At 34.9% G+C, this 14287-nt stretch overlaps 2 protein-coding genes and 1 long non-coding RNA gene across 4 annotated transcripts in view; 1 reads left to right on the top strand and 2 right to left on the bottom strand.

Annotated features, from left to right (window-relative positions):
• Positions 1-2293: 2293 nt before the first annotated feature.
• On the bottom strand, positions 2294-4482 carry LOC106308916 (probable fucosyltransferase 8). Its single transcript, XM_013746019.1, has 3 exons — positions 4287-4482; positions 2867-4136; positions 2294-2426 (listed from the first exon to the last, which is right to left on the bottom strand). Exons 1-3 carry the CDS (start codon positions 4480-4482, stop codon positions 2294-2296), a joined length of 1599 nt encoding a protein of 532 aa, XP_013601473.1.
• A 3947-nt stretch (positions 4483-8429) lies between these two features.
• Positions 8430-10031, top strand: LOC106308915. The gene is made up of 3 exons (XM_013746018.1): positions 8430-8811; positions 8909-9296; positions 9956-10031. The coding sequence occupies exons 1-3, from the start codon at positions 8430-8432 to the stop codon at positions 10029-10031; spliced, it is 846 nt and encodes a 281-aa protein (XP_013601472.1).
• Positions 10032-13315: 3284 nt separating this feature from the next.
• LOC106310269 overlaps positions 13316-14287 on the bottom strand; it is an 8472-nt gene continuing 7500 nt past the window's right edge. The window contains exon 7 of one of the 2 annotated variants that reach the window (XR_001263744.1): positions 13316-13473. This is a non-coding gene — a long non-coding RNA (uncharacterized LOC106310269). The remainder of the gene's footprint in view (positions 13474-14287) is intronic. The other variant, XR_001263743.1, reaches the window with a different exon arrangement.

Below are 14287 nucleotides of genomic sequence, written 5' to 3'. Positions count from 1 at the left end.
AAGTGATGCATCTGGGAGAATGCTTGATAATGTTAAAGGAGATATTGAACACTGTCATACCTTGATCGTAAACACGTTTTCAGATTGTTCGAGGAAAACCAAATACTTCGGTAAGATACATTCATATTAGTTCAGATCAATTGTGTTTCAATATAAAAACGTTACTGATAAATAAAGATAGAGAGTTCAAAGCAAATCGTTGATGCACATCGTTGAGTTTATTGCCACCATTACTTTCTTCCTTCTTTTGTTAGTGTATTTCAGTTTAGCTTCTCATATCCAAACTCCTAGATTTTTCTAGCTATCCCTGGATCACACTCACCGACTCATATTTTAAAGCCAGTAATCTAATTTTAAGATTTTTGTTTACTTAATTGTATATTTGTATAGCTCGGGAAAATTTTCAGCAAAGATAGCAAGTGAGGAGGAACGCAAGATGTGGATCAATGGAGAATCTTCAGATCTCCGATAGCGATTCTTGAATTGTGGGGTCTCAGCGTAACGTTATCGTCATAACCAAATAAAATTTTCACGTAATACAAATGTCAACATTCAACAAAACCTTTCGTATGTTTAATTCTTTCCTTTTGATATTAGGAATTTGGTACCGTAATTTTATGATGTCCAAAATGCTTTTGAATGAGATTTATCTATTTAAGTGAGCGCTAGAGATTGTTGACCAAGAAGAACACATACTTTAGATGCAATGTCATGCGTTGTATAAGGTACACATAATTCTATCTCTCTGTTTTTTTTTCCAGTTTTGGACTCTGTTTTTTTTCCAGTTTTATTGGTTGTTTTTAAGGTTCTCTATTAGGTTCCTTACTTTTTCATCGTATTGTGTTTAAATTTTGTGTGGGTTTACTTTGTCATTTTCAGTTTCAGATTATTATGTTTTAGTCATATCAATTTGTATCTTTCCCCAATTTGATGATACTTTTTCCTGATGATGATTTAGTCTGACCTTATTTTTTCTTCCTTGGTTAGGGTGTCATCTTTGCCAAGACTGATGAATTTACTGATGATTTAGGTTTATATCAAAGGTATTATACAATATTGAATCTTGCTTGATATATTTAGTCTTTTTTCTTCTCTCTTGTGTATTCTTTTCTTTCCAGCTTATGGTTATATTATATATGTCGAGGTAAAAAACAAACATTCCGATGACTTTCTTGACTTTATTCATAATAGAGGATGCGAAAAAATATGTTGCAATTTCTGATGTTGGTTCCAGTCTCCTTGATTGACACTTTGTGATCTACTAATAATAAAGCTACAAGCCATTGATCATAATCTATTGTTCTTAACAGGTTGTTGCTTTTGATAACATCATGAACTCTTTACTCGAGTCATATCCATCACCAAGCAAATATAAAAGTACAATATTTTTACATGTTACTTCTTTCAATTATTCAACATAGTAACTGAATCATGTGCTATATGTTGAATTTGCAAATAAGTTTTTTTGTATAGGAAGTTCGGATTGAACCTTCTCGCATTACTATTGGCCAGAGCTGGTTCCATAAAATGTGAGTATGAAAGGCATATTTATTTTTTGAGATGTTTGAGACCATGTATGAGTTAAGATCAAACAACTGACGAAATATGTTGGAAAACACAAGGATAGTGACATGTAGGATAGGTATTAAACTATCTCGATAATGTTTTTCTAGCAGTCACTTAACCCACTGAATCACAAATACTGGAAAACATACAAAATACAAGTTTAATACATGTATATAATATGGTCTTCCTACACGTAAAGTCACAATAGAACGGAGGCGAAAGCATAAATAACAAACATGAAGATGGCGTTCAACAACAAGAGCAATAGAAACCACCTACACGTTGAAGACAATTGATAGTTGTAACCAAGTGATTGATTACAAATGTACAATTAACAATGACAACAGGCAACACCTTCCATTTGAGAGGGGCGTCAATTATGAAAATCCATGATATCAGATAAGAAAAGAGAAAATCAACAAAACTAACGAGAAGAAAAAATAAATAGTTATAATTTTACAAATAAAATTGACAGTTAATGGAGGTAATCTTAATACGAGACTAAATAGACAAACAAAATAGACAAGGTGATACTAAAACAATAACATCAAAAAGATCGCACTCACTATTATTGTTGATAAACAAACGCGGAGTGTAGCCACCTAGTAATTAAAATAGAATTTTAAAGATAATGGGTTACACTACGGTTTTCATTAGATGGTTACAAACTTTGGTGATTATGTTGAGTTTTTTAGGAAGTTTGGGAGGTAACAATGAAGGGTCACAATCAAAGTTCATCAACTAGCTTAATCCCTGTGATGCGATCCTCACAGTACTTAACAAAAGGGGTTTTTTTGATTGTCTCAGCTTGACAAGCAGAGATTGGTGCTTTAAGAGAACAAGGCTCCATAGACATGGCCCTAACACACGGCCGGCCAGAAGCTTTTTTTGTGCCTAGGCTCGTACAGTATCCATGGCTTTAATCCTCCTAGACCTTGAGCTACGTATCCAAACGTAGACTTGTGCTTGTGACAAGCTTATCAGTTAAACTCAGAAGATATATTTGTGGATCGTTTTGTCAACTAAATCATATTATATTCTGTTGATTAGATAAATATAACTTTAAAGTGTAAACAAAGTACCTGCATTTCACCATTGCTAGCTGTAATATTGAACCACACCTAGTGTAATTTAATTTCTTAAGAAGATGAATACTGTTACAATCAAAATTCATTTAGGATCATCAACTAGCTTGATCCCTGGGTTCTAATCCTCACAGTACTTGATAAAAGGTGTGGTTTTGATTGTCTTGGCTTGACAACCATGGAGAGGAGCTCTAATAAAACAAGGCTCCATTGACATGGCCCTAACACACGGTGGGTCAGCAGGAGCTTTGCGGTTCCTTGGCTCATAGAGTAGTATCCATGGCTTTAATCCTCCCAGACCTTGAGCCACGTAACCGAATGTAGACCTTGTGCTTGTGACAAGTTTATCTGCTAAACTCAGAAGATACATCTCAGCAAGCGCCTTCTGGTCACGAAGCTTCTTGTCTGTTTGTTGAACCCTTTCACCACTCAGCTGATAAACTAGTACCATCTCTCCTGTCGAGCTCGGTCGTTCCAAGAAGATGCTCTTTAGGTTATCAGAGTACTCTGGATGCAGAGATGTGACTAGAACAGCTTTAAGTTTCGGGGTTTTCGATATGTTCATCATTTGTGATTCTTCAGCTGGTTCAGGCAATAGTTTCTCTCTTTGGGTACAGTCTAGTATCTGGTCCATGACGTGCTGGAAATAACCAGCACGTCTCCCGAAAACCCTTACTTGGATACCAAGTATCTCGTCAGCTTTTGATAAGTAAGCGTTGTAGGACCGTGTGACCATACCCCAAACTTGGTTTGTCGGGTGAAGTAGATACCGGCTCAGGTGATGGAAGACGGTATCTTTTTGCGGGAAGAGCTTGATGAGTTTGGTCTGAAAGCTAGGTATCAACCATAGAGATGGAACGAAGTAGATGTTAGCTTTCACTACTAGCCATGGGACGTTCTTGATGAAAGCTTGGTTCTCTTGGCAATAGAAAGTCTTATCCTCAGCCCTGTAATCATGAAGAAGGTGAAGATAAAGATGCAACGGGGGTATTGTAGTAGTGGAGTTAATGGCGTGATTCTTCAGCATTGTACCATAACAACGGGAGTAGTCCGTGTTGTAGCTATCTATCTGACCTATCAACGGAAAGTCCAGAGGAAGCAACCATGAAGTGCCCGGGAAAGGCTCACAGAAGATATCATTAATATCTTTTCTTTGATCAACAAGAATGATTCTCTCTGTCAGGAGAGCGTAGAGGAACGAAGAGGCCATAGATATTATTCTGTTTCCCAGCCCATACTCGGTGGCCACCCACACTACATATCGGCATTCTTTATCAGAGCTTCTTACTTGGTTCTCATCAAGCTGCTCTGTTGCTCTCTTGTAGGCTTCTGTGCCTGGACCGCAACGCTTGTGTAGCTTCTCATAGCGTCTTAGCTTAGAGACAAGATATGAAGAAGGTTTGTAAGGTGAAGGCTTGCGCAAAGACGATTGATGATACCTACTCAAGCAAGATTTCTCATCAAGCTCTGTAGCAAGAAGCCCTCCTATCTTTTTCTCCATCTGCTGCTGCTTAGAATCATTTGAACCTTTTTTTTATTTAAGAGCATGGAAGAAAAGAGAAGTCAAGTGTGCATATTTCTGTTTATTTATGATATAATAAACTAACCCAAAAAAATGATGAGGGATCTCATTACCGGTAGTTGTAGAAATAGGCTTCTGTATGTTGAAGATGCTGTAGAGTGGTACTAGTATCACAATGCAAAGTAGTAACCAAGTGGCGGTTATTCTCGTGAGCTTCATACCCAACTTTGCTGGAGATATTAAACTGAGATGTTGGTTATTCTCTAGAGCACCTGCGGTGGTGAGTCTCTCATCTATATTTCTCAGCATTTAAAAATGAAATAAATTGAAAAGGGAAGAAAGAGAAGAAAAACAAGAAGTGAGGGAAGAGAATCGTCCTTTTATCTAGAGACGTTGCAAAAGCTATGAGGGACGTTTCTACTGTGTTGTCATGCAGTGACTGGTTAATTTATTTTTTATTTAAAGTTTATTTGTTTAATGTATTGATATAGTTATTATAATCTGAGAGATCATGGAGAAGAGCTTCCGTCGTTGCTGATGCTCTACATTAGTTCCCATCTAGCTTAACACTTATTTCCCGATGAAAGCCGTGATGGAAAATGGACTGTCATATTGTCACCATAAAGAGGTGAAGGAAAAGAGATCTGACAGGTATGCTAGCTTTGAATCACTATCTTCGAATTCACCGCTAAAATTAAACATCAAATTCTACACTTATAATAACCATTTTTATGTCACATCTCAACGGATACAAGTTTAATGCATCCATTACTTTTTAGGATTGTTGTTCAGCCGTAGCAGCACTATGTAATATATACATACATATATATATACATAATACATATTCGAAGAACTTCAACGGGAAGAACCCCTGTTGGAGGTGGTCTAAGCATAATAAAAACTTGTTAATGATACATAAAATTAAGGTTATTTTTTTAAAATGCTTCTCTTTTAATAATAAAGGGATCATTTGACATCATGGTATCTCTCTCAATAGGTTAGAGGAAAAGTCTTACTGGACACGTGTTGTGCTCTCGACGATTATGCATCCTTTTCTCTCTCTCGAGACACAAGTCTCTTCTGATTCTCTCTCGACGACTCCACCGAACCCCATCTCTCTCGAGGAAACCGATCTCCCCTCGACTAAACCTCGACGCCTCCGTGATCAATCGACTGTGATCTCTCCCTGTCTCTCTCGCTTTCGTCGACACCTCCGTGATCAATCATTGATGAAAGCGGTTCGTCTCCCGGCGTCTCGCGGTGTCGATCTCCTCGAATCTGTCGGCGTCTCGCGGTGTCGATCTCCTCGAGGATGAAAAACCTCCATCTCTCTCTCGACGGCTCACCGCGACGAAGAATCACTTCAAACCTCTCTCGCGGCTGGAGCTCTCCTCTTCGAAATCAAAGAAAGGTAAAGCTATGCATGTGTTTGTTTCTTAGTTTATTGTGTTCGTTCCAGCCTCATGATTTGTGTCTGTGTTTGTTTCTTCAGATGGACGGAGCAAGAGACGAAGGTTCGTCAAACAAGACGACTACAATGAAGCGTTGTTGATTCTCGTCTGCGATACAGGTAAAACTTCAACACGATTTTATCTGTCAAATGCATTGAAAATTTGATAAAAAGCTTTGGTTATATTCGTAGCTCGTTTATAATTGAGTTGAGATGGTATGAAATTCAATGGAGATAGTATGAACTGAATCGAGTGTCACGAATGGTTCTTGTCTTAATTGTTTAAGAGTTCTATTATATGATTTTGGTTCTGGTCTAAATTGAATCGACTCTCCTGAATTTGTTTTATTTCTGTTTGTCATGAATGGTCCTTTGTCTGTTTTTTAAAAGCTTTGTCTCTGTCTCCTGAATTGTTTTTTTTTCTTGTGTGTTTGTCTGTTGAGTTGCATGGATCAAGGTGGATGAGGAAGAATCAGCAAAGCAGAGGATTGCATTTAGTGGAGCAATACAAGTACATTTCTTTCTCATCTTTTAATCATTCATTGAAAGGTTTATGGTTGAGTTAGGTAGTAAATGTTTTGGTCAGTTGGCATTGATGTTGGTAATTAATAGAAGTGAGGTTGAATTGAGAAAATGATTGCGTGTGGTTGAGTTAGGTAGTTTTGAGTCGTTGATTTGATTTCCATCTTTAAAACTCTGCCATTGTTTAAGAGTTCAAATTTATAACTTTGGGTGTGAAAAAGAAATGAATTGTCATTGATAAATTACTTGCTTTGTGGTTGATTATGGTTGTGAGCTGGTAATTAATAGCAATTAGATATGGGTCAAGTCAAATTTGTTTTGAGTGTTCAATGCGAGTGTGTTGTTTTTCTCCTCCCTCTTTAAAACTCTTTCTTTCTCTTCCAACTCCTACAGATTCCTATCTGTTGTTTCTCTTTTCCATCATTGAAACGCTTCTGTTCCAACTCCTCTTTCACTTAAGAAATGGATTTTCATCCATGTACCGAGTCTTCAAACTTTGTTGATTTACTTAACAGTCAACAAAGTGTTTCTTCAACACAAGTTCCCTTCTTAGCTACTGAAGGCATCAAAGATTTGCACTTTGCTGAAGCCAGTCGTAGTAAAGAAAGAAGAACCTGGACACCTACAGACGATGTTGTTCTCATCAACTCGTGGTTAAACACGAGAAAAGATGCAGTAATAGGGAATGAACAAAGGTCACATGCATTCTGGACAAGAATTGATGCGTACTACAATGCTAGTCCTAAGGTTGGCAGAAGATCAATGACATCGTTTGGGCTGTCCAAGATGAAGTTATTGGACAGTCTCATGGCTGTGAAAAGAGAGAGGCATCTCACTGCAAGAATCGTTGGCAGAAGATCAATGACATCGTTTGCAAGTTCTGCGGTGCATATGAAGCAGCTACCAGATAGAAAACGAGTGGGCAAAATGAGAATGATGTCCTCAAGCTAGCACACGAAATCTTCTTCATCAACAATAAAAAAAAGTTCACTCTAGAGCATGCTTGGACAGAATTGCGTAATGACTAGTGTGCCTTGTCTACTGCTAAATAAGATGGAAGCTCCAAAAAGAGGATGTGTGAGGATGGTTCAGAGATGATGGAACATTCTGGTACTGATGATGGAGGAACAAAGCGTCCTCAAGGTGTTAAGGCAACAAAGAGATGCAGCACAGAAAGGATGTCTATGAAGACAATGCTTGATGGGAATGACATGTCTAATTTTCAGACAATGTGAGGCATCAAGAAGCAGGATTTAGACATGAAAGAAAGGCTTAGACATGAAAGAAAGGCTGTCCAAGATGAAGTTATTGGACAGTCTCATTGCTAAACCCGAACCTCTTGCGGCTTATGAAGAAGGTTTGAAGAAGAAACTCATTGATGAGTTAATGTCTAATTAGTGTAAGTGGTCTATGTTGCATAAGTTATGTAGTTTATCTTGTTGCATAAGTTTCTGTTTAATATATATTTTTCTAATGTTCTGTATCTTCTTTTTGTTGTCAGGTGAATGAATGGAGCATCCTTCTGTCACGGGTTGTATTGTGCTTGTACTCTTGTCTCTTGTTTGTATGCTATAATGTTTGTGCTTCTCACGGGTTGTAATGTCACGGGTTGTAATGTCATGGGTTGTATTGTGTTTGTACTCTTGTTTCTCTGCTATTGTACTTTTGTTATTTTCTATCACGGACCTAGAGTCTCGTTTGTATGCATGTGACTTGTATTATTATTTGGTTTCACGATACTTGTATCATCAAACATTATAAAGTATTTATGCTTCTGTCTGTCTTCAGTACCAATTCATTTTCTCTCCTCATAGTTTCACCGAACCAAAGATCAAAGCAAGACATTCTCAAGTTCTCTCATTAGTCTCAAGTTCTTTCTTCTAAACCAACAATAATCTTCTCTTTTTAAACATCATGTTCTCTCTTTAAACACTTCCGACAACCTCACTCTTGAATTTAAAAAAAAACACCCACAACCCCTCTTGATTCCACCAAAGTTTCATTTTTTACTCATCTTTTCTTTTCAATCACCATATATGGCTTCTTCTTCTCAAAACACTCTAGATGATGAATTTGAGGAATGTTTTGATCAAGCCTTTGAGAGATGTTTGATCAAACCTTTGAGAAGTTAACCATTAATGGTGATCAAGAAAAACAAAGGAAAAAAAGAAAAAAACGAGCTTATATCGAAAGAAATCGTGAAGCAGGCAATGTACGTTTATGGAATGATTATTTCAGTGAGACTCCAACGTATCCTGAAAATTATTTTCGACGACGTTTTAGAATGAACAAGCGATTGTTCATGCGCATTGTTTATCGACTCTCCAACGAAGTTGACTTCTTTCGCCAAAAGCCAGATGGTCTTGGCAGGCTTGGTCTCTCAGCACTCCAAAAGTGTACAACTGCCATTCGTCTCTTGGCATATGGTAATGCGACTGATACGGTTGACAAATATCTCCGGCTTGGTAAAACTACAACTCGGTCATGTTTGGAGAATTTTGTGGAAGGAGTATTTGATTTGTTCGGTGATGAATACCTAAGAAGATCAACACCAGCTGATCTTCAACATCTATTTTATGTTGGAGAGCATCGTGGATTTCCCGGGATGATAGGAAGCATCGATTGTATGCATTGGGAGTGGAAGAATTGTCTCACCGCTTGGAAAAGGGCAATATTGTCGTGGTTCGGGTAAACCAACAATCGTTTTAGAGGCGATTGCTTCATATGATCTCTGGATATGACATGCATTTTTTGGACCTCCAGATACATTAAATGATATCAATGTTCTTGATCGTTCACCTATTTTTGATGACATAATAAACGGTCAAGCTCCGCAAGTCACTTACTCCGTCAATGGAAGAGAGTATCATTTGACTTACTATCTCACCGATGGTATTCACCCGAAATGGGTAACTTTTATCCAATCTATTCCATTACCCCAAAGCCCGCAATCAGTTTTATTTGCTCAACGTCAAGAAGCTGTCCGAAAAGATGTCGAGCGTGCTTTCGGAGTCTTGCAAGCTCGCTTTGCCATTGTTAAAAATCCGACACTTTTTTGGGATAAAGTCAAAATTGGAAAGATTATGAGAGCATGTATCATACTCCATAATATGATAGTAGGAGACGAACGGATGAATATACTCTACTTGATGTTTCAGAGTTCCAACAAGGAGAAGACATCGGTGGTTCACATGTCGATCTCGATTTTTTATCAAATATGCCTTCAAATATCGCCAATATGATGGATGTTCGAACAAGAATTCGTGATACACCAATGCATCATCAACTAAAAGCTGATTTGGTTGAACATATATGGAGTAAATTTGGACATGATGACGACAACAGCTGAGCTCGGATGCTTCTTTCAAATTATTCTCGTTTGTTTTACTCATTTTTATTTTTATGTTTTTATTTTAAAATATATGTTTTAAATGTTTTCTTTTATTATGTTTTATTGAATAAAAAAATTTCATCTTTAATAAAAATAATTTTTCAAATTTTTTTTTTAAAAACCCCAAAATAAGAATTTCCCATTGGAGCACGAAAATATTCGGGGTTTTTAGCATTGCTTCTTAAATCATTTTTACAACTAAAAATTATTAAAAAAAACAACAAGCATCCCTAATTTAGATCTTGGGTTAATGGTGCTCTGAGTTTCTCATCTATGTTTCTCAGCATTTAAAAATGAAATAAATTGAAAAGGGAAGAAAGAGAAGAAAAACAAGAAGTGAGGGAAGAGAATCGTCTCTTTATCTAGAGACGTTAATTTATTTTTTATTTAAAGTTTATTTGTTTTATGTATTGATATAGTTATTATAATCTGAGAGATCATGGAGAAGAGCTTCCGTCGTTGCTGATGCTCTACATTAGTTCCCATCTAGCTTAACACTTATTTCCCGATGAAAGCCGTGATGGAAAATGGACTGTCATATTGTCACCATAAAGAGGTGAAGGAAAAGAGATCTGACAGGTATGCTAGCTAGCTTTGAATCACTATCTTCGAATTCACTGCTAAATTAAACATCAAATTCTACACTTATAATAACCATTTTTATGTCACATCTCAACGGATAGAAGTTTAATGCATCCATCACCTTTTAGGATTGTTTTATATTCTACATCTTTCTGATTAGATAAGGAAACTTATGAATGTGACATCAATCATATTATTAATCATTTGAGAAGGACGATATAAGCCCTAGCAAGTTTCTGTCATATTACTAACTAGTTAATGACCCGAATCTCGAGGTGAAATATATATACAATTTTTTTTACAGAAAAACAAGGATTAAAATGCAAAAAAAAAAATGAAATTTATATAATTTGTGTAACTTCGTACATACAAAATTATTGTATTTTGCAAAAGAAACTTACACATATGACAATGTATGTGATTGGCATTTAAGGAATGAAAAATTTCATACACGATATATTAGTTTGTGTCTATGTAATACCAATTAGGAATCTGATATGGAAATACATTTAAAATAATATATTTTGGTAAATAATATAATAAATAATAAATGACATAATGAATAGAGGGTTGATAGCATATATATCGTAATTTTTCTTGTAAACGAACGATTGTTTAAAATGTGATGTGAGAAGGCTTGTGATGTTGATACATAAGCATAATAAAAACTTTTTAATGATACATGAAATTAAGGGGAAAATCACATTTTAAACACTCAGAGTATCGCTTTCTAACACTTTAAATACTGAACTTTTTTGACTAGCACTTTAAACTTTCAAACTGACATTTTTACCATAATAAACCTCCAAAGACGTTTTCATGTTCATAGACGACCGGTACTGTTCATTTTACAGGTCAAAATGATGACGTGTCAGTTTCTTAAAAAAAAAACAGAAAAATTCTAATGAAATTGGAAAAATTGTAAAAAATTCAAAACAAAATTCAATAAAAAAATCTAAAAATTCAAAAAAAATTAAAATTAAAAATTCAAACTTAAAAATAAAATAAAATATTAAAATTCAAAAAATTCAAAAATAAGATCTAAAATTAAAATGTCAAGTTTAAAAAAGAAATTAAATTTTAAAAATTCTAAAAATTCTAAAATAAGAGCTAAAATATTTAAAAAAATAATTTGAAATTTGTCTTTATTTATTTGTACTTATATATTTAGAGCATAAGAGTCTTTTGCATCTTTAATGAAACATTTTGGTCATTTTCTTTTTTAGAAAATCTTTTTGGGACAAAATTCAAAATAATCTATTTGAGAGAATTATCATCAATTAACATGAGGTGAAATTGGCGACCCCCGAGATGCTTTCTGCGAAGTATAGTTAGGTGCTAGTCGGGTTACGTAAGGTGTCTGGATATCCGGATTATCAAAAAAAAAGTTTTTGATGGTAGAAAGTTTTGATATATTTTTTTAATGGTGGCAAGTTTTGATATCATCATAAGTGACAGTCACTTTCATTAGATGGAATTTTAAAATAAATACCGGTTGTCTATGAACAGAAAAACGTCTTTGGAGGTTTATTATGATAAAAATGTCAATTTGAAGGTTTAAAGTGTTAGTCAAAAAAGTTCAGTGTTTAAAGTGTTAGAAAGTGACATTCTGAGTGTTTAAAATGCGATTTTCCCTAAAATTAAGGTTATTTTTTAAAAATGCTTCTCTGGATCATTTGACATCATGGTATCTCTCTCAATAGGTTAGAGGAAGGGTTTTACACTTATAGTTAATCGAAGAAACTATCTTACATAATTTTTTTAAACCATTGTCCTGAAACTGAACCAAAGTGACAAGTTTTGGTGATTATTTAATACTAGAGGTTGATCCGCCCTACGGGCGGGTGAGCTTACATTAATATTATTTTATATTAAAATATATTTCAATTTTATAAAACGTTTTTTAAAATTGAATATAATAAATATAATTTATTTTCTAATTAGATCATATATATTTATTTTGTTAACATTTGACATTTGTTTATAATTCTTACGTGTTTGAATTTTTATTTGTTATCAATTACATTTTATGACATTATACTTTATTATTTTCAGTATTCATTTCAGTTATATTTTTAATGGAAATATGTTCTCTTGGGCTGTATTTACATGAATTATTATTTTTATTTTTTGTTATCTTGCATATAATCATTTTATTGATTTTTTTTAGTTGTGTATTAGAGTTTTATGTTTGATTGCGATATATCTGAATGTATTCTATGATCTGTGATTATGAGTGTGTCTCTAACAATGTCTATTCAAAAGTTTCCTTAACCAAATACTAAAATTCACCCAACACTATCATGTATTTTCTCTTCATCTTTCGCTCCCCGGTCGTTTTATGGTGTCTACCGACATCCTTTGCTTATGCTTTCAGTGGTTTATTGTTGATGTCTTTGTCTTCATTGTGAACAACAAAGACTTATTTTTTTGGTGTAACACCACAGACTGTTGTTATGTTACTTTCAGGGTTATAGAAGAAATTAAATACTAAAAACACATTCTTTTTGGCTAATCTAGCATGTTTTCTTCTCGAATTTTTTTGGTTTAGTGTTAATCGAAAATGTATTCTTTTCATTTATCAGCAGAAATGAAAAGATATTCTAGAACATAATTTATTATATTCACTTAAATCACGACTTATAGTAATAGAAAGAGTCACAACGATTATTTATGTTGGATCGGTGATATATAATTGTTGATCTTGTGCATCGATAATTGGCAGGTATTTTGTTTGCTTTTTTTTTTGGTCAACTATTTGTTTTGTTAGTATGAATATTTACTTCTGAGTTTCCTAGTTTTATTGGACTGAATCGAAACTGGGATTGGAATCAGATGGAAATAATTTCGCTCGAAGAATTATACGCAATTTTGATTACTTGTGTTTTTAAGTGTGTGGACTATTTCTTCCATTTTATCTGACTCTGATCTGGTCTTTCTGTGCAACTAATTTTGAGTGTCTTCTTTCAGTTATATCCAACCGATTCTTGTTGTATTCATTTCATATGAAACTTCCATCATTTTCACCCTTTTCTTAAGTTTTTCATCTTTTATGCATCAAGCTCTAACTTCAAACATATCTTATTTCTAAATATTTCTTGAATAACATTATAGTAATTTATTCTGACCTTGTAAATTAAGTTTGAGAAAATAATTATATAGATGAAACAAAAACCCAATGCAAAAAAAAACACTCAAACAACCAAGGCCACATTATTATCTTTTATTTCATCGCATGTAAAAGATGCTTGCAAGGTTTGGTAGATTTACATGTGTGCTTCTGCTTCTAATCATTCATTTGTGTTGCTGCAATATCCAGCAACATGAACTTCATCGTTGGTCTCTGTTTAAGAAACTGAACTATTCGTAAACTCTGGAGTTGTTGGCTGCCGGAATGTTTATGAAACAGCTGCGTTTCATTATAACTAAACTTTAGTGTAATTGATATCTTGTATAATTACATGATTTTAGCCATTAATTCGTGTATATTTTGATCATACAGATTAAGAATTAGACATCTTTAGAGTCCATATTGCATTCATTGTCCTTATTAGATGTTGGAGTGTGCCATAGAATGATTTGAGATGTTTTGGAGCATTGTGATCCAAAAAGGGATGAAAGATGAGCATGGATGGAGGCCTTAAAGAAATCTTCTATTGCTAATAATTTGTGGAAACACAGAAAATTGAGTTAGCTTTCTAGTGTAAGTGGTTTCAAGTCATTTGGAGATGTAATGAAGGAGTTATGATCAATTTAGTAGAGGCATGTCCATCCTGGTCGAGCATCGCAGAGTGACCTTCCAGAGCGACACCATAAGGTAGCTCCCAACCCAGAGCGACCTCCCGGAGCTACACCACGAAGTCACTCGCCTTTTCATCACTTTGGAGGTAAAAAAATAGGCCTGGAGCGACCTCTCAGAGCGACCACCTGAGGTAGCTCCCAATCCAGAACTACCTCCTAGGGCTACACCACGAAGTCACTCTAGGCGTCATTTACTCAGTCGAAACTTATGATTTTTCAGGGACCTTTTGTTCATTTGTCTTGACTTTTTACATTTTCTAAACCTAAATTTAAGTACCTTTTGTAAGACAAGGAGGCAGATGATCTTTTATCTTTGAGAAAACCACCAAAAACCTCTTGAAAAAGTTCATCTCTTTGATTCATTTGAT

This window comes from Brassica oleracea, chromosome C8, assembly GCF_000695525.1.
Source record: "Brassica oleracea var. oleracea cultivar TO1000 chromosome C8, BOL, whole genome shotgun sequence".
Classification (NCBI taxonomy): Eukaryota; Viridiplantae; Streptophyta; class Magnoliopsida; order Brassicales; family Brassicaceae; genus Brassica; species Brassica oleracea.
The sequence above is the reverse complement of the archived record's forward strand: the minus strand, read 5'-3'. Positions and strand labels throughout refer to the sequence as shown.